This window comes from Myotis yumanensis, unplaced genomic scaffold (genome assembly GCF_028538775.1).
Source record: "Myotis yumanensis isolate MYYU_CA2020_CCGP unplaced genomic scaffold, mMyoYum1.0.hap1 SCAF_1, whole genome shotgun sequence".
In the NCBI taxonomy this organism is placed as follows: Eukaryota; Metazoa; Chordata; class Mammalia; order Chiroptera; family Vespertilionidae; genus Myotis; species Myotis yumanensis.
The window spans coordinates 28900147-28924984 of NW_027223752.1; the positions used below are offsets into that span (position 1 = coordinate 28900147).

The window sequence follows — 24838 nt, forward strand, 5'->3', positions numbered from 1 at the left end:
GATGCTCAGCTTAGGTCATGTGTCTTCTGTGGGGGTTTCTGGGGAAAATCACAGTGCTGGAGCAGGGGTGGGGAGAAAAATCTCTGATTGGAAGCAAGCCTGCCCCAGCCTCCCAAGAGAGGCCAGGCCCTGGCAGAGAAAGCAGGGCCTAAAGACTGTGAAAAACAAACAAAAACAAATTCTTTTCGGCGCATACAACATCTGAAGTGACCACTGGCTTCTTTGATCTGCATATGAACACAGGGAAAGAGCCACCTAGGGCATTAGCTACTGAAACCGGGCCCTGGAGGAAATGGATGGGAGAGATCCTGCTGGTCACAGCCCCTCATCACACACCCTAGTCTACACTGAGTCCATTAACAGGGAGAAGGACCCCATTTACCAAGTTTTGTTGGGAGACCAATGGCTAAAATGCCAGATTCTGCATTGAAAGCAATGCTGATACTCGGGGAAGGTCTTCTGGGCTGCCTCCCACTGGCCCTGAGCCCAGTTCCCCCACACAGGGCATCCGTGGGCATCAGCTTCGGGGATGAGGGGCCCAACAGTGGCAATGTGCCCTCAAAGGTCCTTGAATTGGACTCCTCCCATACATAGGCCACGAGCAGGTCAACTTTTCCAGGCCTCTGCAGAGTTTAGTAATAATCACACTAGCCCAGCGATTTTCAACCTCTTTCATCTCATAAACTAATTACTAAAAGTCTGTGGCACAACAAAAAACATATATTTTGCCTATCTGACACAAACAAACAAACCCACCAGGTATAGTTTTCATGCATTCACACCAGACGGCTACTGTTGTATTGGCTGTTGTCATTTTTTATTTGACGATCTAAGGGAAAAGAGGTCCGTGCCCCTGACTAAAATAGTCAGGTATTGCATGTTTTAAAAATTCTCATGGCACACCGGTTGAAAATCACTTCACTAGCTTAATGCAGGCATACTTCCATGAGGCAGGGAGACTTGGGTAGGAGAGGGTCTAGAGTTGAGACCTTATCTCAAACCAACCAGAACTGTTGACCCACAGGTTGAGGAGGTTCTGGCACAGGGAACCCGCCCTGCTTCCCTCTTTTCCATCTGGTCACCACGTCCCCAACCGCTGCCGGCAGGGAGGCAGCGGGCAGTGGCCATCCCTTTGAAGGACCAAGGGATGAGACAGAGGGTAGCTGCTGAAGGGTCTGAATCAGGTGCCTCTCATGGCCATTCCTGTTGGTTTTGTCCCCAGCTGGCTCAGCAGGGGCTGTGTGTGGGGGCCCTGCCATTGCTCTTGGGCAGGGGTGTGGAGCATGCAGGCCAGCGGGCACTCGGCCTGGGGGTTCTCTGAGGAGCTGGGGGACACCGGAGCGGGGGACCGGAGCACACTAATGTCAGGCTCAGCCAATACTGTGAATCTGAAGTTCTGAAGGCGACCCTGTGTTACCCTCCAACTGTGCTCAAAGCGGGGGCCTGCGGAGCCTCGTGGACACAGGCCCACATGTGCTCTATCACAGCTCCCGGGGGAGGTCTTCAGCAGGACGTGTGGACCCGTCGGCAGGAGCGTGCCTGTGACCCTAAGCAACATGTTGCCCCATGAGGGCATGAGGAAAGCACTGCCTTACGTGAGGGGTTGCCCTTGTGTTACTAGGGACTGGCGCCATCCTGGCACGCCACACGGGCAGGGCTGGCTGCTGGACGGAGCTGAGGAAGTGTCATTGTGTGGGTGGGACGTGGGAGCATCAACCGGAACGATGGTTGTGGTGAATGGCATCTTGTCCTGGTCCTTCTCCATGACTAGAGAATGACCTGCTGACAATCTAGAAAGTGAGGGGCCATGAGGAATGGAAGGGGAGGTCCTGGTGAGGTGATTTGGGGAGGGAAATCAAGAAGATGGCTTGAGGGAGGATTGAAGAGTCTTTGAAAACCCCAGCTCACCAAGTAGATTAACAAACGATGGAAAAGGAGAGATATTAGCAGGGTCTCCAGAGCTTTAAGGGCTCTTAAGGCCAAGAACAAAAAAAAGGCCCCAGCCCCATAGAGTTTAAGGTTTCCAGGGAAACGGCCTTGCCAAACGGGTTTCTTTCTAAGACATTTATTTAGAAAAATAACCTTTCCCTGCGTCCTCTCTTTCGTGCTGCGGCTTTTGTGAGGTACACCTGGTACAACTCTGGGTTGGGCCTCCCACCCGCATGGGGTCCAGCACGCGCCCAGGGGCTGCCAGCCCGCTGGGAGGCCTCACCCACTTCTTGCTCAGTCCTGTGTTCAGTCCTTGTCAAGGCCCCTGTCTCCGCCTCTCCAGGTGGAGAGAGGCCTCTGGGGGACGAGGGCCACCTGGCCACAGTCTGTGTGCCCCTCCTGAGGCCTGCGGAGCAGCCGGGGCCTGGGGGTGTCGGCTCTGCTCTCCCCCATCTCTGGAAAAGCTCAGGGCTGGAAGCGCGGGGAGCTGACGTGAGGCTGGTGGAAGGCGTGGGCGCTGTACACCACCTCCGGGGGCGAGGGCGCGCTGGCCGCCAGCACCGAGCACAGGGGCTCGTGGCTGCTGAGCACCGACGTGAAGTACTTCATCTCCTCTGTGAGCTGCTTGATCTCCTTGCGCAGAGCCGCGTTCTGTTTCTCCAGGTCTTCACTCTCCTGTGAGGGGGAGGGATCAGCATTGGAGATTAATGTCGGGCCAGGCCCCAAGATCTGAGGGGTGGGAGCAGGAGGAGCCAGATTAGATTGACAGGCACATCCGTGGAGCAGGGCATCGGGGAATTTGCACATGTGAGCATGTGCACATGTGTGCATATGTTTGTAGCACTGTATGCGTGTATCTGTATAAGCAGGTGTATATACGTGCGTGTGTGTGCACAGATATTAGGTTGAACCACATGAAATTGCTGATAATTGTGTTTCGACCTATAAGAATGGCGGTTTCATATAGTTCCAACCAAATAGAGGTGTATGTGTGGATGCGCATGTGCATTTGGGTGTGATGTGCTCCTTTGTGCCTGTATGTACATGGGTCTCTATGAGTGTGCATAGGGGTTGAGAGTGGCAAGTGTATGTCAAAGGAAACCAGCTGGCAGGCCAGAGCCTGAAAAAATGAAAAAGAGTTTATGAGACCATCTGATACTGATTTCACTCTTTTCCATTCTCTGTTATACTATACTAGAGGCCCGGTGCACAAAATTTATGCAAGAGTAGGCCTTCCTTCCCCTGGCTGCTGGCAATGGCTTCCCTCTGGCACCCAGGACCTGGGCTTCCCTCACAGCCCCGGCTTCATCCGGAAGGTCATCCGGAAGGACATCCGGTCTAATTAGCATATTATGCTTTTATTATATAGGATATTTTCCAAGAGGTCCCAGTATTTGCATTTAGTCTTATGAATGGAATCCCTGGTGAATTGTCTGTGTCACCCAGGCTATTAAATGGTCAATATTCACCAGTGTTTGTTTTTGCTCAGTTCTGCTCACCCAAGAGCCTGTTACACAGCGTTCTGGGTGTGTCCCAAGCCCCTGTGGTTCCTTTTTTCCAGGAACACCTTTCCACTGTTGCTCAGATGAACCATCAGATATGTGCTGATCAGGAAAACTCAGAGTAAGGAGTGCTAATTACTGATCACATTATTAATTAATCAACAGTGAGACCCTGGAATTAGCACTTGCTGCACAACAATCCCACCTTCAGAAAACTCAGGGGAATTTCATTTCCAATGTGTTTTTTTACGGTTCACAAGCCTTGACTCAGTGAAACAGACCTTTTCCACTAAGCAGTGGTGCCCACAGAGGAAGGGGAAATGGCACCAAAGATGCAAATAAATTGTAATTTCAGTTCAAAAAGCAAACTAATATTTGGAGTGAGCCCCTGTTGTGCTAGTTTTGTGTGATTTAGGTCAGCATTTTCCAACCCTACCATCTCATTAGAATTAATTAGAGGGCTTGTTACAAAGATAGTTTCAGGTGCTTCCTGGAAATCTAGAGGTTTAAACTCAGTGGTTTGGGACTTGAGGTGAATTCTGGGAATCTGAATTTTTTAAAAAGTCACTATTTTTTAAAAAAAATGTATTGATTTGAGAGAGAGAAAGAAAGAGAGAGAGAGAGAGTGAAAGAGAGAAAGACATAGTTTTGTTGTTCTACTTGTTTTTACTACCATTTACTGATTCTTGTATGTGCCCTAACCAGGGATCAAATCTGCAAATTTGGCGTATTGGGAAGACTCTCCAAACAACTGAGCTAGGAATCTAGAGTTTTTAACAAGTGCCCTAGGTCGGTGGTCGGCAAACCGCGGCTCGCGAGCCACATGCGGCTCTTTGGCCCCTTGAGTGTGGCTCTTCCACAAATACCACGTGCGGGCGCGCACGTACAGTGCGATTGAAACTTCGTGGCCCATGCGCAGAAGTCGGTTTTCGGCCTGGGCGAGTCTATTTTGAAGAAGTGGCGTTAGAAGAAGTGGCGGGCGTCAAGTCGGTCGGGCGAAGGGAGATGCGGGGGCCGCGGGATACGCAGCGCGGGGTGACCTCAGCGGATGTACCTCAATCAGATTGAGGACGCTTTTAGCAAAGGCCAGCTTAGGAGTACCCTAATTAAGTTAATAACAATGTACCTACCTATATAGTTTAAGTTTAAAAAATTTGGCTCTCAAAAGAAATTTCAATCGTTGTACTGGTGATAGTTGGCTCTGTCGACTAATCAGTTTGCCGACCACTGACCTAGGTCATTCTAACAATCAAAGTTTGAAAACACTAGTTAAATATGATATTAAATTTGTTTTAATTATTCAAGTGAAATTTAAATATGATATTAAATTTGTTTTAATTATACATAGTACATATGAACTCCAATGTTTGTTGATTGATTGGCTGATGCTATCAACTGCTGGACTAGAAGTTAACTCAAAATAATGATGGGCAGTGAGGAGAGCTAAGATAACCTGACACTGAAAGTTTGCCTTAAATAATCCACTCGGAGCATGAGCTGCAGGCTGCTGGACGAGCTAGTTAGATTGCCAACTGCCCTCACCCTGCACCCGGCACCTGCCATTCATAAAGGGCCAGACGTGATCATGCAGGGCTTCAGCCTGGCATTTCCGGTATGGTATGTGGCTCTGAGCTAGAAAATGTGCCTAGGTAAGTACAAAGGAAACCCCCATCTCTAAAACGGGGTGGGGGGGGGGGGGATGCCAAGAGTCAGAACCACTGGCTGCTGCTTCTGCAAGGTGTGGCTTGATTACCATTTTAGTTGTTTCCGGGCACATCCCAGAGGCAGGGCATCCCCTCTTTACCGAAAGGGAAGATAAAACACTACTTAGAGCCGGAGGGGTTGGGGGTGTTGGTAAGACGGGAACTGGGGGCCTGGAGTGCCGGTCCCTTCCTCTAGCCCTTGTCCTCGCCCCCTCTGAGAGTTTCCACTGGTGACAACACTTACTGTAAATTCTGTGCTCCGAAGAGCCTGGGCAAACCCCGAGGCGGCAGGGAGGGGCAGGGTAGGCGGTGCAGGGACCCACTGCAGCGCTCTGACCTTCTCCCCGCCTAGAGGCAGACCCAGCTTTCCGGAAGTAACAGCAGGCTCTTCTGAGCTCTGTCTGAACCAGCTCGGCTGAGCTCCCTCCAGCTTTCTCATCTCCCTCTCCCCATCCCACTGCAGACCCCAGAGCCCTGGAGGCTGGGGGTCGGCTCGGGGGGATCATAACCACTGCTGCCTCTAACCAGAAAACCACCTCCTAAGACAACAAGCTTGCCTGTGCCTTGGGGAGCAAGACTGCTTCCTGCTCCTCCCCCCCCCCCCCCCCCCCAAACCAGCGCTGCCAGCCCAGGGGCCAGGCAGCCAGCCACACACGTACAAGAGGAAGAGTTTGACTTCCCTTGCGGGAGGAAGCGGCTGCTCTGGGGCTTCCTCCCTCCACATCCCCACCTCCCAGTGCCCGGTCCACTCTGACCCTCGCTGGGGCAGTCATGCCCTGGAAAGGGCTCACATAGGAGCATCTGGCAAACACGGTCATGGGAGTAGCAGTTTACACAGAGGTACAGTGATGGCCTCCCCTACCTTCCCAGTGGGGGCTGGAAACTTAGAACTCAGTGAGGGGGAAGAGGAGAGGAATATTTGGGAGGAAAATTTCCACTTCTTACATGCATGTCTTCTGCCACAGGGGGGGAGGGGTGGGCCTGCATTTGTCCTCCATGGAACCTGCTTTCTACTTTTCCGAATTCATATAGGCCCTTCAGGCCCCTCACAATAACCCTCCAAGGTGGATATGGAAGGCCAGCTATGATTATTACCCCCACTTTACAGAAGAAGTCAACTGAGCCCTGGGACAAGCCTACTCCTCACTCCCCCCAAAATGACTATGGCAGCAGCTGCTGGGAAAAGGAGCTACAGGATTGACCTCAAGACACGTAGTTCCTAAGAGGTCCATAAGCTTCAAATGAGTGATGGATCCAAAGCCCCATAACCACAAAGGAGCAGCGCAGGGCTCCCCACAGCTCAGCCCTGGGCTCTCTCTAGCACACCCAACACATGCTCCCCAGAGACTGGTGACTCGATTGACTAAACTAAAAAGTCCTTGGCTGCCCTGTGGTCTCCCAAGAGAAAACTGGGTCTGGGTTTGGGTGATCCTTAATCAGCACAGGACAGGATCCCTAAGTAGGTCACACTCTTCCAATCACCGAGCAGGGCATCTGTCTCCTGCCCTGAGCTGGGAGGGAATCTCCCGTCCAGCTCTTCTGCTAGAGGGCTAACTGACTCCAGGCAGCAGTGGGCTCCATCAGTGGTAACTGGGGTCAGGGGTCCTGGATCTTGATCCTGGTTGGGTGACCCTTACCGAGCCCATTGCCTCACTTTGGAACAGGAAGACTGGACCGAAACCATGAGTCTCAATCTTGGCCATACATTGGGATCAGTGGGATCCCCTGGGGAGCTTTAACAGTACTGATGCTTGCTTCTGATTTAATCAGCCTGGGGTGCAGTCTGGGCATTGCATTGTTGAAGCTCCCCAAGGGATTCTAATGTGCACTGAGTGTTAAAACACACAGGATAGAAGATGTCAAAGTCCTCTTCAACTCTCCAATATTTCAGATCCCAAATTGACTACCTGAATGTATCAGCAAACTAGAGCTTCTAATCCCCACTTTTTGAGAAGGTGTGTGTGTGTGTGTGTGTGTATTGGGGACAGAGGTATGAAAACTCAATTTATATTAGAAAGATTAGTAGGAACCAAAGTTTTAAAAGAATAATACAGCGTGACTTAATAACTAACATTTTTTGAATGATACCATGTGCCAATCACTCTTTTAAGTACCTTCCAGTTATCATTATGTTTAATCTTTGCAACAACCCAATATGGTAAATAACATTATTATGCAGAAGAAGAAAATCTAAGGTACAGAGAAGTTAAGTAACTTGTCCTAGGTCACACAGCTTATAAGTTGCAGCAACAGTATTTGAATTGAGGCAGTCTGGCTTCAGAGGAGCCCACCAACCTCTCTTGACTTTGAGGTCTGTTTAAATCTTATTGATAATTATCTCCTGTGAGGCCTCAGCCCTGTTGTATTTCCAATTTAATCTTCCCTGTTTTCCTACCTCATGAAAATCCAAATGCTAATGTTCACCATTCACCCTCACCTGTGGGCTTACTTGATGCCACTCCTATCATGAACCACAAGCAGCTTGGGGGTGGCTAAGAAAGAGGCTTCGTGGGGGTGTGGGAACATTCTGGGGAATTCCCTACTGGAGGGGCCAAGGAGGGGGTCACTCGAAGAGCTCTTGAATGATGGGGGAATCCCCAGGCAGGTCCCTTACCACAGGGAAGCCAGCTGGGACCAAAGCTAAGGACAGGCTCTCGCCCAAAGCTCTGACAGGGACTCTCCAGGCATTCTGAGCAGGGCTTGGGCTCCTTCCTGCCAGCTCTGCTTGAGTGCCTTGACCTTCTCCTTGAATATTCTAATCACAATTTCCAGAAAGGGAAAATAGTCCCTGTGTGTTTCTTCATGAACAGAACATACACTTATTGGTAGGGTGACATTTAGCTCTCAACCACACTTAAATACCAGAATAGCATGTGAAGTTTATATCCCTCACACCCAGTTATATGTTCTCTCTCCACCGGTTGCCAACCCCCATCCACCCAATGCACATGCAGGGCAGAACCCCCCATTCCTGGAGAAGTCTGCAAACTGAGAGATGGGACATTGCCCCAGCCATCATAGGATCTATGCCTACGCCTCCTACTAGTCCTGGGGAAATTAGCCCTAACTCCTGATCCTTACCTGAGGAGGAAAGGAGAAGAATCACAAAACCACAGGTCTTTGCACTGAATAATGTGTATGTCTGATTCTGAGAAATCTTCACTTTCATGCCTTAAAGCTGAAGTGCTAAGACTATCAGCACCTGCATCATCACCTGATGCTTAGCCACATCAGCCAGGCCCTCAGGACCCTGTCTGGAGTCCAGTCACCCATTCCTTGGCTTTGAGGACTATGAGTTCATTGACCTCATCTGTGAGAAACACTGTAGGTTGACCCACTCAGCATCTATCCCCAACCCCTTCCCCTTACTTTTCTCTAGAGAGGCTGGGGAAAGAACTCCTCAAATACCCAGCTGCTCTAAACCATGTGACAGATTCTGACCAATGAAATGTAAGCAGGAGTACCTATGGGGCAGAGCATTCCTTCCCAACTAAAGAGGCAAAGCCTCACCAGGACAAAGGCTGCCCTCCCTCCCCACAGATTGATGCCTGGAGGTCCAGCAGCCAGACTGCAGCCTTGAGGACGAGAGTCACACACTGAGGATGGCTGTGCAGACAAGGGAGAGGGAGCTTGGTGTTCTGATGACATCCTCGCACTAGCCCTAGTCTATCCACTTCTGAATGTCTTATTATTAGCGAGAATAAACCGCGACTTAGGTGTGACTCTGTTTGAGAGTTTTCTATTATTTGTAACTGACTGCACTCCTGACTGATACCTAACAGTTAGCAAGGTTATCACTAGTAAGCCCAGTCCCGAAAAACAAACACAATGAATAATTGCCAGCAGTACATAGGTTTGAACTTTGTCTTGCTTTTGTGGGGTTTTGTTTGTTTGTTTGTTAATCCTTACCTGAGGCTATTTTCCCATTGGTTTTAGAGTGAAAGGAAGGGGGAGAGAGAGAGAAAAAAAACCACATCGATATGAGAGAGACACATAGATTGGTTGCCTCTTGCAAGCAGTCGAGGTACTGCCCTTGACGGGAATCAAACCCACGGGCCTGACACTCTACCCACTGAGCCAAACTGGCTAGGGCTGTTTGTTCCTTTAAGCTGCCAGGGTTCTGAGACTGAGCGCTGGGGTTATATGCATATAGTTGCCCCACACTCACTCCTCACATTCTACCACATACTCCTGACAAAGTTCAAACGTCACTGCTCCCAATTCTCAACCTTGGCTGCACACTGCCATTACCCGAAGAGCTTTAAAAAACCTTCATTCACAAACTTCACCCCCAAAAGATTTCAGTTTCATTGTTCTGAAGTGGGTCTCTGGCATCAATATTTTTAAAAATACTTCCCAGGTGAGCTAAATGAACAAGTAGTTTGAGAATGACATCATTAGCTGATTTGTCTTAAAAATAATGTAAGAATATAAAAAAATATATACAAGTTTGAATTTTATTACATTAATTTTATTATAGATATAAATAACCTATAATAATAAAAGCGTAATATGCTAATTAGACCTCACGTCCTTCCAGGGCTGTGAGGGAAGCCCGGTTCCGGGTGCCAGAGGGAAGCCAATGCCAGCAGCCGGGGGAAGGAAGGCCTACTCTTGCACAAATTTCGTGCATCGGGTCTTTAGTATAAATATAAAGAACATTAAAAGGGTGGAAGAACATTTCTAAGTAAAAAAAAAATTTCTGAAAGTCAATGCCTCTTTAAGGCAAAGTACTTTACTATTACTGTTACATTGTATTTAGTGAAAACAATTTCAAATAGCCTACAATAGTTCATTTTTAAGATGGAAAGACAAGAGGTAGGGCATCTCTTAGAATCTCATTAATTACAACATTATCCAACTAGCTCTGAATTATTGAGCTCTGTGAGAGCAGGGACTATCATTGTCTTCACTGTTTTGTCCTCAGTGACTAGGACAGTGCCTGGCAACTTGGAATCAGTAATCATTTACCAAAATCTGAGACCTGCAAATGGAGAGTCCACTAAGGAAATTCGTGATGCCCATGAAACTTCCCAGGAGTGTTTAACCAACCATTGAAGTACTTTAAAGCTCCCACTTTGCAACTCCAGGATAGTTACAAATAAGTGTAAGAGAATCTTTTTGTTTTTTAAAGTCCAAGTCGAACCCCAGCTTAGCAACATGTTTGCTCCCCAAACTAAAGCTATGGGGTGAAGGAGCAGAATTACACCACCTTAAGAACGCTAGCTCAGACTTGACTTTCCCCATCTATACCAAAGCAAGGAGACTTGACCAGCTGCAATGAAAAGCTAGTGAAACAGATAGCTTCATCTGATTGATTTGTAAGAAAATGCCAGGCTCTCTAGCATTAACCAAATGAGTAAATACAACCTTTCCCACATGCAAAACATAAAATAATATTATTACTTAGTTTTTGTATTTGCTCTCTCATTTAACTCTTAAACAGCCCAGTGAGGTGCTGTCGCTTCCAATTTTGTAGGTCAGACTTATGTTCAGGTATCTTCCCAGCCAGGATTTGAAGTAGTTTTGTTGACCACTCCTCTGCCCCCCAAATCTGGTTCCTGTTTCCTAGAGCGCAATTGCCTTTATTCTTGAGCTCCTCCTCACTCCCTCACGGTCCCCAGTCCCACAAAGCACCTGCCTGACCCTTGGCTGGCTCCACTCAGTTTGGCCTCAAGGCTCTTCTGAGAGCACCTTTTCCCCAGATCTTCCCAGTCTCCTCTTTGACCCACATTTGATCTCAGATGTCAGGGCCTCAGAAAGGCCATCCCTGATTACTGTTCCCATCCCCATCCCTTAGGGCAGTGGTTCTCAGCCTTCTGGCCCTTTCAATACAGTTCCTCATGCTGTGACCCAACCATAAAATCATTTTCGTTGCTACTTCATCACTGTCATGTTGCTACTGTTATGAACCGTCATGTAAATATCTGGTATGCAGGATGGTCTTAGGCGACCCCCTGTGAAAGGGTCGTTCGACCGCCAAAGGGGTCGCGACCCACAGGTTGAGAACCGCTGCCTTACAGTCACTGTCACCATTAATTACACTCTTTGATTTCCTTCAAAGCCTCTTCGTGTGATTCGTGTGTTCATTTGTCTGTTTTCCAGTCTGACATCCAATTGAATGTAAAGTCCATGAAATCAGGGGCTCAGTCTGTCCCTGCTGTATTCTCAATGCTCCTGGCACATAGGAGGCCATCGTGTACTTGTACAGCAGAACGGATCATTTCTGCTGACATTAGCAGTAGTAGTGGGAATGTGTATAATTTCCTGGACCACCCTACCTCCTTAGCGATAAGGCATGTTCTTCTGGGGTTGTGAGTTCAATCCCCAGTCAGGGCACATACCCAGAAAATATTTACTTACAGGGTCCTCAGGTTCAGGAGATGACCTTTTAGTGCTAGGACTCTAGTCCCCTCTGCTTGGCCTTGACATTTATGGCTACTCTTGAATTTTCCTGAGAACTCCAGGTCTCCCTTCTTGGTTCCTCTAAAACTAGGATGACCAGATGTTTACTGGGACAGTTGTCCTGGCATAGTTGTTTCTAGAGCCCCTTTTCACTCTCAAAAGTGTTTCCATTTGGAGGATAAATTATAAGACCTATCAAAACCTGACCCCCAAATTCCAGGTCAATGACATCTTCTCTGTTCTTATCTATTATTTAATCCAGAGTTCACTTCGCTATTTGACCATTTTCTTATGGTTTTAAATAAAAAATAAACAGCATAACTACATTAAAGATATTTTTTAAAAATTCTACACGGCCATGATCTTAGTCCCCTAACAAGATTTTTTCATTCGTGCATGTTGCCATCTTGTCCTTTTTAACAAACATAAAATACCTATTTTTATAAAATCTCAATCATAGTACCGATACAATAGGTATTTTCCTTCCTGCCATAATTTTGTTAGAATCACCACAATTATTATTTTTAATGTCTGTATCATCAAACGGATGATCCACAATTTACTTAAGATGGTCTATTAATGTCAGGCATTTGGTTCTATCAAAATGTTGCTATCATGAATCACGCTGCAGTGGGCAACTTGATCCGCACCAGTTTTTGTTTGTTTGTTCAAATATTTCCTAAAGTCCTAGGAGTGAGATTACTGTGGCATAGGGCACAGCCAGGCTTCCGGTTCCTGGTAAGTTACTGAGCAAGCGGTATTACTGAAAAAGGGTAACCGAAGATGTGCAACATCACCAGCAGTGAATGCATACATTCATTTCCTTACAACCTAATTTTAAATATTTTATTTGACCAACTAGCCTTTTGAAAATTTCTTAATAATGTTACAAGTGCCTAACCGGTTTGGCTCAGTGGATAGAGCGTCGGCCTGCGGACTGAAGGGTCCCGGTTTCGGTTCCGGTCAAGGGCATGTACCTTGGTTGCGGGCACATCCCCAGTAGGGGGTGTGCAGGAGGCAGCTGATCAATGTTTCTCTCTCATGGATGTTTCTAACTCTCTATCCCTCTCCCTTCCTCTCTGTAAAAAAAAATCAATAAAATGGATTAAAAAAATAATGTTACAAGTTATTGATTACTACAGAGGAAGAACTTGCTATGTGTCTGTTTGGTACAGCAGCAATTTTGCCCTTTAAGGGACATTTGGGGGTGTTTGGAAATATTTTTGTTTGTCACAACTGGGGCTGGGGGGGTGCTACTAACATCTAGTGGATAGAATTTACATGTTACAATGCATAGGACCTCCCCCCCCACCCCCACCCCCACACAACAAAAACTTATCTGACTCAAACTGTCAATAGTGTCAAGGTTGAGAAACCCTTCGTGTGTGTCATTTTCAAAATCAGAATAGAAAATAGGGTTATTTTCATTTTGGTAGGGAAACTGTTACATAAGCTTTTATGTTCATAGCTTCTGTCCACTAATCTATTGGAGTCTTGATGTTTTCCTTAAAAAGGATGTTCTTTCTACAGCATAAACATTAAATTTGCATTTATTTCATTTGACGAAAATATTTTCCCCAATATGTCATTGTCCTTTTAATCTTGGGTTACAAATTTAAGACCTTTTAAAATAAAGGAACACAAACATCAGGCCCTCTCAATTTTAGACTCTCCCTTTCTGGTCTCTTGCTGTATGCGTGGGTTCTGTTGTGGAAGAGTCTCTAGGGCATTCAGACATACTGCCTAATTCTTAGTTTACTCTTTGCAAAAGGACACGTGAGAGCAACACCATCTGCATAACAAAGTCCTGTTTAGCAATATGGCACAAAACAAAGCTTATGGTAGGGCCCTGGCCAGGTAGCTCAGTTGGTTAGCACATCGTGCCCATATGCCAAGGTTGTGGGTTCAATCCCCAGTCAGGGCACATGTAAGAAGCTACCAATAAATACAAAAATAAGTGGAACAACAAATGGGTGTTTCTCTCTTTCAAATCAATAAATAATTAAAAAAAATTTTTAAGCTAATGGTGAAAAGTCAAGAAGTTTGGGATCTTGGTTGCCCTAGAGAAAGACATCAGTGTCCTCGTCGGTAACACAGTAGGTTGGCCTAATGCATCTCCTTTTAAATCTGCAATTCTATAAACAAGGGGATCTGACAGTCATTATTGTTACTCCCTCGGTAAGCTACCATGTGGACCCCTGACAGGACTCTCTACAGATAACCCACCATCTGAAGGGGACTTTGTCCTGTGGAATCAATCTATGCTTCCTAGGAAGCAGGGGGCCAGACCGAGTCCTACCAAGAAGACTAAGAAAACCCCCAAGCTGCTCAGGCTGGGCTCTTTGGCAAGACTCTCCCATTCTTTTTAAGAGAAAGAAGGCTGGGTGCTGCTGAGGACAGCTTTACAAAGAAAAGAGTCTAATTTTTTAATCTGATTAAAGATGGTATACATTCATCATAATAAAAAAAAAAAAAAAAAAAAACAACAGAAAAGTACTAGGAGTAAAGTAAGCTACTCCCTGTGAGCCTTTGGAGAGTACCCTCCCAGACACCTCTGTATGCACACAGGACCCCAGCCCACACATTTTACACGAACGAGACTGTGCTCCGTATCCTCTTTGTCACTTTCTTTCACTTGGTCTATGTCATGGTCATCTTTCTGTGTTGACAAATACAATCTTCACAGTCATTTTTAAAGCCAGCACGAATGATAGTGGATGAGTGTATCATAATATGCATAATCCCCTATTGTTGGGCATCTGTCCAATTCTATAATATTGATATAATATTTACTGTTCACAAATAATGGTGAATTGAGCTTCTTTGTACAACATTTTTTCTTCAAACTCTTGTAAAGTGAAATTGCTGCTCCAAAGGGTAGTCAAAGATAGGATGCTATTATTCATCCTTACACAGCTTTTTAAAAAATATTGTTTCAGTGGAGATATTGATATATTTCATAGAGACATCTTTTTTTTTTTTTTTTTTTTTTTTTTTTTTTTTTTTTTTTAAATATATTTTACTGATTTTTTACAGAGAGGAAGGGAGAGAGATAGAGAGCTAGAAACATCGATGAGAGAGAAACATCGACCAGCTGCCTCCTGCACATCTCCCACTGGAGATGTGCCCGCAACCCAGGCACATGCCCCTGACCGGAATCGAACCTGGGACCCTTCGGTCCGCAGGCCGACGCTCTATCCACTGAGCCAAACCGGTTTCGGCTCATAGAGACATCTTTACTTTTTTGACCAGGCCTAACGATGGAGGAGAAAAGTGAAATTTTGGAGGATGTCGCTTAAAGAACAAAAAATAAATTCAGGAAGAGATTCAAGGAGGATATAGGCTATGGAAGATGACTACATCTTTATGAGTCTGAAGAAAGAGGCAATATCGCTTAGTGGTTAAGAAGACGGATTTTGAAGTGAGACAGATCTAGTTACAAGCTCTGTGAACTTGGACAAGTTACTTAACATAGGGCTTGCAAAGTAAAGTTTTTGTACAGATTAAATGAGGTACAACAAGTAGTGCACATAACACACAGTGCCTGGTACACAGTCATGTGTTCAATTAATATGTTTTTGATAAAAAAAATTCATAGCAATAGAAGCCAAGAGAAATGTCTCTTTTCCACAGATGGTTCACTGATTTTACACTGAATTTTTTAGGGTGGAACTAGTCAGAACATTGCTTCTTTGTGGTTTTGGTTATTGTTGTTTTATTTTTATAGCTTCTCAATGCCAATAAAGCTATGGAATGCTTTCTAAGAGAGAGCAAAAGAGCTCTGTAAGTGAAAAGAGACTGTAGGTAGACTTGTTTTTCAGGCCTCTCCAGAAGACCAAGAACAATAGTGTTATTCTGAGGAGGCCTGGGAAGTTAACATCTTTGCTGAGCTTCTTTTCCTCCGTTACGCAGTTATATAGACCTTATTTCTCATAGTATCAGCTTAAAGCTTGATTTCATGCATAATTTACACTCGTGATGTTTGCTAGATACGGCATTAAAGATCTGCTCTGGAACCTGTAAACCTTCCTCTTTTATTAAACTAGTGCGAGACTCCTTCAGGAGCCGGCCCCTGGTAAGCACCTGTCCTGCCCCTATCAAAGGGAGTACCTAAAGTTTCAGCTTTCAGATTTGGCCCCGTTCCTCTATCTTGCTTCCAATTCCACCCTCAAGGCCAGATCTGACTTGCACAGCACAGCTCTGAGCTCTTATTCCTATCTGCCCACCATCTCCTCTACTTTTACTCTTTTCGTGAACAAAGCTTCTCAATTGGCCTCAACTCTCTTTCCCACTGACTCAGAATCCTTCCTACTGCAAGGCACCTGAGAGCCACTACAATGAGCCACGATGGCCACACAAATGAAACCAATTTGCCACCCCTTATATGGCTTGTCTAGTCCTGTAGACATTAGGATTATTCATTATAAATCTTAACTGATGGTTCTCCCAAAGGACTGAGATATTTGTGGATGTACAAAGGATAAAATGTCACAGTGGAAGACTATTCAGTGTCTACAGTCAAAATTTGAAAAGAAATCATCCTAATGCATATGTCGTAATGATCAAGGTTGAGAATTTAAATATCTATATTACAAAAATAAAAACAGATTATGAAAACATCCAGAGTGTATTTAAAAAGGTAAAAAATGCAAGGTATTTCTCTTTTGCTTTAGACTTTCCATCCTACTTTTCAGAAGTAAATACCATTAACAGTTGTTTGAAAAATGTTAAGTTTACACATACGCACAGATAAATTTTTGTTTTTATTAGAAACATGCATGGGCGCAAACTATGTGCCATGTTCACATCTTTTTCACTTAAGAGTATAGACGTTTGATAATCTTTTCAGATTAGCACATACAGATGTAACCTGTTCTTTTAACAATCCCATGGCATTTCACTGAACGAGCAAATTATAGTTTAATTAGTCCCTTACTGCTGGGTATTTGGCTTGTTTCCAGTCTTCGCTCTGACTAACAATGCAGCAATGATGGTCTTTGCATGTACATAATTGTGTAATCTGTGGGTCTGTTTATAAATAGACTCCGATCTGTAAAATTGCCAAGTAACAGGGTGTGCACTTATAAATTGGATGGACATGGTCAAATGCCCTCTACTGGAGTTGTACCGACTTATACCCTATAGTAATGTGTGGTGGTACCTGCTTCTCTAATGCCTTGGCAACGTCGCGGATTAGTAGCATTTTCATCTTTGCCAATCTGGCAGGCGACTTTCATATTGCTTTACTTGTCATTTTACTAACTATTATGAAAAGAAGCATCCTTTCCATATTTATTTGCCATTTATTTCTTTCTTCCTGTAAAATGCCTATTAATAATCATCGCTCATTTTTTTTCTTTGGGTTGTCAATCATTTTATTATTCAGAAGAGCTCTCACATATTAACTAAATATGCCCTTTTTTGGTCATATGTGTTGCAGTTGTTTTTCCCAGTCTACCATTTGCCTTTGATCTTGCACAGAGTAGCTTAAGCTGTATAGAAAATTTCACTTTTATGTATAAAGGTGATGTCTAGCAATATTTCCCTTTATGGCTTCAAGGTTTTGTGTTTTATGTGGAAAAACTCCATTCCAAGATACATTTTTTAATGCTCATTTCCCCCAAATTTCTTTCGTTTTCTTTTCTTTCTTTCTTTTTTAAACATTTATTCTATATGTAAGTTGTATAAGAAATAAAGACCGGGGAGAAAGGAGACATATTTAAAACTTTAGACAATTAAAAAAAAGAAATAAAGAAGCTAGCTTCCGCGCCCGTCCCCCCCACCCCCCCAAAAAATGGCTAGCTAGTTGTCCGGATTCTATTTATTAAATAATTGCTTTCACTCACTGGTCTGAAATGCCATCCTACTCATTTTGCATTTGAACTTGTGTCTTAGGAATTGACAGATGTGATTGGGTCTTAAATTTGAATTTGTTTAAGGTTTATTTCTGTATTCTATTCTATCCAATATTCTTTTTCATATTGTTTTTATTTCTACCTTTGTAATTCCCTTTAATATCTTATTAAGGTAATCTTTTCTAGTTGCCCTCCTTCTTCAGAATTTTTCTGAAAATTCTCACATGGTAATTTTTCTCTGGGAACTTAGAATAGCTAATCTAGTTCTCCTCCAAATTCCAGAAAGTCCTATTTGGCTTTTACTGGGATCACATTAAATTAAATTATAGATTAATTTAACAAAATTGCTATCCTTATATAACGTATACCTTTCCACTTATTTTGAGTGTTTTTAAGTCACTTAGAATAATTTTATAGATCTTAAAGATTAAGTTCTGCATATTTTTTGTTAAATTTATTCCTTCCTTCAATTTGCTGTTGTTGGTATTATAAATGGGATATTGTCTCCAATTAAATTTTCTAATTGGTCATGGTTTACATATAGGAAAGTTATTACCTTTGTGTTAACTTTGGAAGCTGACTGGATTCTCTTATCATTTTTAAGTTTTTCAGCTGATTATTTTGGGTCCACTTATTAGCTATTGATATCTTTTGAAAATGAACTGGTCAAAATATGTCCTCCTCATTTTAATTAATGTCTGTACTAAACCTAATGAACTCTATAGTTGTCTTTGGGAGAAGAGGAATTTAGTGTGATGGGTGCTGTGTGAGACACCCAACCAGAAGAAAGTTAAAACAGAATGTGGAGCCCTAGCTGGTTTGGTTCAGTGGATAGAGCACAGCCTGTGGACTGAGGGTCCCAGATATGATCCTGGTCAAGGGCACATGCCCAGGTTGTGGGCTCCATTCCCAGTAGGGGGCGTGCAGGAGGCAGCTGATCAATGATTCTCTCTCATCATTGATGTTTCTATCTCTCCCTCTCCCTTCCTCTCTGAAATCAATAAAAAAATATTTTTTAAAAAAGAATATGGACTCTATTGATATTATGAGAAGAAGTACTTGATCCAGTTTATGTGAGGGATAGTCAATGCTGGATGTTGTAACATTTGCATGAGATTAAATACAATCATCAAAAGAGGGTCTTTCCCTACTGTGTTATTTTAAAAGCAATTAATATACAGTGTCTTGTTGTTAACCACTATAGATAGACATGGAAAATGTCAAGTAATAAGTATCCCCCAATTTCACAGAAAAAACAAGACAATTCTTTTGGTAGTTTAAAGATAGATAGTTGTGGTAATGTTGAAATTGAGAAGATGGCATTATCCTAGTATATATGAGCCTAGCACACTAATACAAATATGGTCCTTATGTGATGCTGCACTCACAGTAGTTTCTAAACCCTGGTCTTGAAAGTGTTGATAGATGAGTCCCATGACTATGTCAGAGGGCCAGAGAATAGTTCCAGAACCTCAGCATGTGGAGCCAAGCATGAGAAGGAGTCCAGGGCAAACCAAGCACTCAACCCTAAGGATTTTGGTGATAACCAGATTTTCTACCTGAATAACAAACATACGAGACGAATGGATGGAGAAGATGGGTATTACCAACTGAGAGGAAATAAACATCGAGACCAGAGCCAAAATCTCCGTTTGATGGTGGCAGATTTATATGTGGTGGCCAAAAGCTTCTACCTGAAGTCAAAAAACATCAGTTGCATTGGCTGCAAACCAAGCTTGCTGTGTAAACTCTGATGTGACCTACTCATTGGACAAAAAGTGAAGGTGAAATCTGTGGTGCTCAAAAGAAAGGAGTGGGGAGGAGTTTGTGTCTAGGTATGAAGAAAATGGGAACATTCTAGAGACTGAGGCTGGGGTTGGGGGTGTTTAACTCCAAGCCCCAGAGATTATCCTAATCTAGTCATAACTAGTATAATCAGATGGGCTAAATCTTTTGGTTCTAACTCTTATAGAGTGAGAGAGCTGAGTCAGTGTTGCCACAGCAAAGAAACAAACATAGCACCCTCACTGATATATCCCCAGTGGGTTGAATGTACAAGGAGACAATGGTGCAGCTGAAGATTGGAAGACTCCTTTGTTCATGCTAAGTGAGCAGGCATGAGTTTGGAACCATTTCCGGGGTGGGGGAGTGTTGTAGAGGAGTCTGAAGCATCAAAAGTGTGTCTGAACGTTCCAGCCTTAAAGATATCTTTCTGTGAAATTCTGTGATCTATAGATATAACATATTTTATTATTATAAGAAGCAAAATAAATAATCATAACTAACTATATGGTAGTTTTGGTAGTTTAAAACTACCCAATTAAGGGGCAGAGAGAAGAGAGACCAGGAGATAAGGCATGGCAGACAAGGAGGGAGTATTGCTGACAAAGCACACAGCCAGAATCTAGAAACACCAAAAATATATAAGTATGATGACTTATTTTATTTCTTATAATAACTATTATTAATATTACTCTTATTATACTTAAATTTTTTGAATATTTGTTATATGCCAGGCACCGTGTTGAACTCTATAGGTACTATCTCTATAAGGTAGTAACTGTCATTTCCCATTTTAATCGGAGGGAGGGGAAGAACGTCTCTAAGGTTGCTCACACAGATTGCAAGCAATGGGGCTGAGATTCAAACCCTGTCCTTTTGACTGCGGAGCTGCTGAGCTATACTTAGTCTCTATATTTAAAAAAGTTGCAAACTTAGAAAGTTTATAGCAGTTTTCCAGTCTCAGGACATTGTCTACTTGCACAAAACGGAAGGTTTTATCCTTTCTGACTTTTTCCTTCCTTTCTTTCTTTCTTTCTTTCTTTCTTTCTTTCTTTCTTTCTTTCTTTCTTTTTTGTTTTGTTGGCTTGCTCTAAAGAATATTGAATTAGAATCAGACTCTGATAGAGACAAAGTGAGTGATCATAGATTTTCAAGCTTAAAATAGTAAACTGGAGTATTGTGAGACCCTAAGGCTTCCAGGGGTCCTCAAACTACGGCCTGCGGGCCACATGCAAATACAAATATTGTATTTGTTCCCGTTTTGTTTTTTTACTTCAAAATAAGATATGTGCGGTGTGCATAGGAATTTGTTCATAGTTTTTTTTTAAACTATAGTCCGGCCCTCCAACGGTCTGAGGGACAGTGAACTGGCCCCCTGTTTAAAAAGTTTGAGGACCCCTGCCCTAAGCTATAATGAAATCATGGAGAACATATCAGTAGCAGGATCAACAACTTAATATTTAGACTGCTGGTCACAGTTATCAAAGAGAGGAACAGACACGCTGTTCATTCATTCTTTTTCTTTGTTGTTCAATTCAACAAATATTTATGAACTTAAAACTATGTTAGTATGCAAAGGAAGATATGCTGATTACCTTTCCAATAAAACACAAGCATCCCATCAGAGATGTTGGTGCAGCCTGCTCTCTGCTTCCTCACAAAGCTTAACAATCTTTTCTCTAAAACTGCATCTTGCTTTTTCTTTTTTATAAATTTACTTTTCAATTACAGTTGAGAAATAATACATATTTATTTCAGGTGTACAGCATAGTGATTAGACATTTATATACCTTGCAAATTGATCACCCCGATCAAGTCTAAAACCCGTCTGACACCACACATAAACATCTTACTTTTTCTTGATAAAATGGAATCAGCTATTCTAACTGGCTGATTTCCATTGCTAATCTTTCAAATAAACACAAGCATATTCGTTTTTGGTGCCAAATGCCCTTTTACCATTGAAATGAGTTGCAAGGATGCTGGAGGTTTGGGGATGGTTCAGGAGGCAGGGCAGAAAGGCAGAGTTGCTAGAGAAAGTGGAGTAAATGGAAGAGGAAGGAGCCAGTGAAGTAAGCGTTAGTTGGACAAGGACCAAATTAAGGGGCAGAGAGAAGAGAGACCAGGTGATAAGGCATGGCAGACAAGGAGGGAGTATTGCTGACAAAGCACACAGCCAGAATCTAGAAACACCAACTGGGGTCTTGGGCTGCCGGTGGAATTGCAATTCAGCATTGATCAGGGCCCCTGCTCAAGTCAGGGGTCAGGGCCTACTCTAGAAAACTTGAGACTAGAAGCAACTCAGTCAGGATGGTGACCATCCCAAGTTAGTGCACTAGAAACCACATATTCCACAGACCCCCTCGGGATATGATTAAAGAGAGAAGTTTCCAAATAAAACCTTGATGCTCAGAAAAAAAGAAGTAACGTGCAGTACCCTATGGGCCTCCTTGCCTCAAGTGCAGGGTGGCTGTTCAACTGGGCTCCCAGGGGATGGGACTATATGAGACCCTAGCGCTGTGGGATGTTGGGCTTCCTCAAAGCTCTCCACAACCTCTAAGTTCCTCCCAGAGACAGTCCTCCCTTCTGCTCTCTAGGCTCATGAGGGATGGAGCTTTCTCTGGCTACTCCATCCCTTAGGTGATTCTGCCTTCCTTTCAGCCTCTGTGCTTGCCATGCTCAACTCATTTACCCCTCATTGCTCCTCAGGGGTCAGCAAGAAGGGGCCCCTTTCTCTTTCAGCCTCTGGCTCATTCCCTGCCAGAATCTTCTCAATACACTAAACAGAGAGCCTCCTCTCCCACCTCACCCCACAGCCCTCACCCTTCTTCTTACTCCCCCCACACCCACCTCCCCACACAGGCTGATTCAGAGCTGTGGTCTAAGCATCCATGGGTGGCAGGGAGCAAAGTCTAAGGCTCAAGAGGATGAAGAAAGGCCTGAGCACTCACCAAGTGCAGGGTGTCAGCTTTCTGTGTCTGCCTCTGCCGGCTCTTCTGGGCAGCAATGCGATTTTTCTCCCTCCTCTGAACTTTCCGCACATCATCAGATGAGTCCTGGGAAGCAGATATGATGAGAATTAGGCACATCTTGCTTCTCTCTTCTGAGCAAATGCAGGCTCTCCCGCTGTTTGATGTCCATCCATCCATCCTTCCATTTCTTCATTGTTTCATTTGCCCATCCACCCCCTGTTTTCCAAAAGGCCAAATACAAAAGGGAACTCTTCCCCACCCTCTGTTAGGCTCCCTTAGGGCTCTATAATTTTTTTGGCCAAAAGTTACAGGAAGAGGGCAAAGACCTTGAGGCCTCAATAGAGCTGTATTTGGAAAAGATGGTTAAGGCGATGAAGTGTGTTTTGTCACCTCTCCCCCTCTTCAGGGCTGCTCCACCCTTACTCTCTCACTTTTTGGCTCAGAACTTTCTTGTTGTTTCTTTTCAAAGCTTTTTGAGCACCTACTATGTGCCAGCTTCTGTACAAGTGGCTTGTACCCCATTAAAGAGAGAATGTGCCTTCTGCTGCATTCCTGGGCTGAGGTTCCCATCCCAGATCTGTCTCTCCTTTCCCTGCATTTCCTTTCATTATGCACAGTGACCTTGACATTCCTTGACAAGAGGTCAAGACTGGCTTTAATGGTGAACATTACCTGGCCGTGGCAGGTAGTGAATGGACAGTTAAAAGGACAAGGGGACCTTGGGTGTTCTCTCACTACATCTCACAGATGCGCATGTCCTCTGCTTGGGCAGAGAGGTTAGCTCCAGCATCACCCAGATGCTGCAGGAGTCTGAGTGAAACCTTTCTGCAAGTCCCCCCAGTCTAGAGGTGTGCCGTTCCTAGGGCAAGACTCTGTGCTCACCAAGCGTATGTCTCACTAACTTGCCCAACACTTCCAGCCATTGCAGTAGGAGGACATTGGGTTAGATAGGAAGGAAGTGCTCTTCCTCTAAGGGGGATGGGGACCAGGTTACCATGGGAGCCATGAGTAATTTCCTTCCTAAGAAGAGTACAGACTTCCAGGCAATCTGAGCCACCCTCTTGGGCAGAGGGCTGGATTGTTTGCCCTCTAGAGGTCTCTGCTAGGACTCCTCCCAACCCGCTCGTCTCCTGTTAATGCATCACCAATGTTACATTACTTCTATTTTGGCAGCAGCATTTTGAAAGCCCTCTTGGATATCTGTGCTAAGAAAAGAATGGAAGACATTTTAATCCAATGATGTACTGGAAGAGAAAGAAGCCTTCCTATAGAGAAGGATGTCAAGACATGTGGTCAAGAGAACACCCCAGAAACTGTGAAGCAGGCAGGGTACCCCATTTTTGGCAACCCCCAAGCTGGAAACTTTGGACTTAGAAGTCACAATCTAGACTCCAAACACCCCAGAATCTCTACCTCAATCTCTCTGGTTTCCCTGGAGCTGAGTCGAGCTGCTAGGCTATGTCTCCAAGTCTCCATTCACCTCCTGATTTATTTCCTTCCTCCTGTCCAGAAGCCACAGGGGAGGGAGGTATTGGCCGCAGCCAGCATCCCTCTGCTGGCTGTGCTAGTGACAGGGGCAGTGCCCCAGGAGATGAGATAGAAGATAGAGCCTTCCGAGTTGCCCGGGTTCCCCTTCCTTCTAACTTTTTTTTTTTTTCTCCTTTTTTCTCCCTGACCCCTTTCTTTCTTGCCCTGATGGCTGTCTCTTGGGACATCACGTCTCCAGCCTTTGGGTCGTGCCTGCCAGCAGCCCATTCTGAGGCTCCTCCTCTTGTGATTTACTGCCTTGGAGAATGTAGAGCCTTTCCTGTGAGAGACCAGAGTTCTTTGATGTTCATTCTCCTCTGGGCTTCCTAGAAAGCTTCACGGGGTGGGCAACCAGGTGAGGCGGAGGCCATGGGCGCCATTGGAGGACGAGGAGGACAGGGGGCTTGGGCAGAATGGGCAGAAGGAGTAGGGTCTCTGCCAACAGGCTCCGCTTGATGGCAAACACCATGTCTCAAGTCTAACAGACTGCTCCTGCCCCCAGCCAGTCCCTCGCTCCTCAGCAACCTGGGCAGGACAAGGAAGGCTGTCCCTCTTTGTGTCCCCCCAGAAGGATCAGACGGGAGAAGGGAGGAAAGGGGGACGCTACCTGTTTGCCAGGAGGGGGAGAGCGGCTGAAGCTGGAGTCGCTGCTGTCGGAGCTGTGAGGCATGGCTGCAGTCTTCTGGGCTCTCCTCGCAGCCCCAGACGCCGCTGGGCTCTCTTGTCACCAGCTGGCTTCCCTTCCTGACTGTTCCCAGGCCACCAGGCCGCCAGCCCACCCCCTCAGCAGGTCCCTCCTCTGCCCGCCCTGCAGCCACCTCTGACCCCTGTGTCCTCCTCACTCTGGGGTGCAGAGGCACTGCTCCCCACAGGGACATGTCGTTCGCTGTGGGGCTCTCACGCTCTCTCTTGTGGTTTCTGGTAACTCACGCTGGAAGTCACATGGGCGGAAACTTAAGTTAGAAGTTAATTTAAGATAAAGTATGTATCTGGGAAAAGACCCACAGAATTATAGAAAAAATATACACAAAACCCCAGATACCTTCCGACAGTTTGAAGCTCTCTTTAATTGATGAAGATAAAAGAGAAAAACACCCGGGAGGGAAAAACCCCAGCCAGAATTAGCAAGTCCGGCTACTGTCAACATGGGCAGAAAGGAGAGT

General features: G+C 44.8%; 1 protein-coding gene across 1 annotated transcript; it reads right to left on the minus strand.

Moving 5' to 3' along the window:
- Positions 1-2088: 2088 nt before the first annotated feature.
- BATF (basic leucine zipper ATF-like transcription factor) lies at positions 2089-24545 on the minus strand. The gene is made up of 3 exons (XM_070403540.1): positions 24283-24545; positions 22128-22232; positions 2089-2604 (listed from the first exon to the last, which is right to left on the minus strand). Exons 1-3 carry the CDS (start codon positions 24343-24345, stop codon positions 2395-2397), a joined length of 378 nt encoding a protein of 125 aa, XP_070259641.1. The 5' UTR covers positions 24346-24545; the 3' UTR covers positions 2089-2394.
- Between the last annotated feature and the right edge of the window lie 293 nt (positions 24546-24838).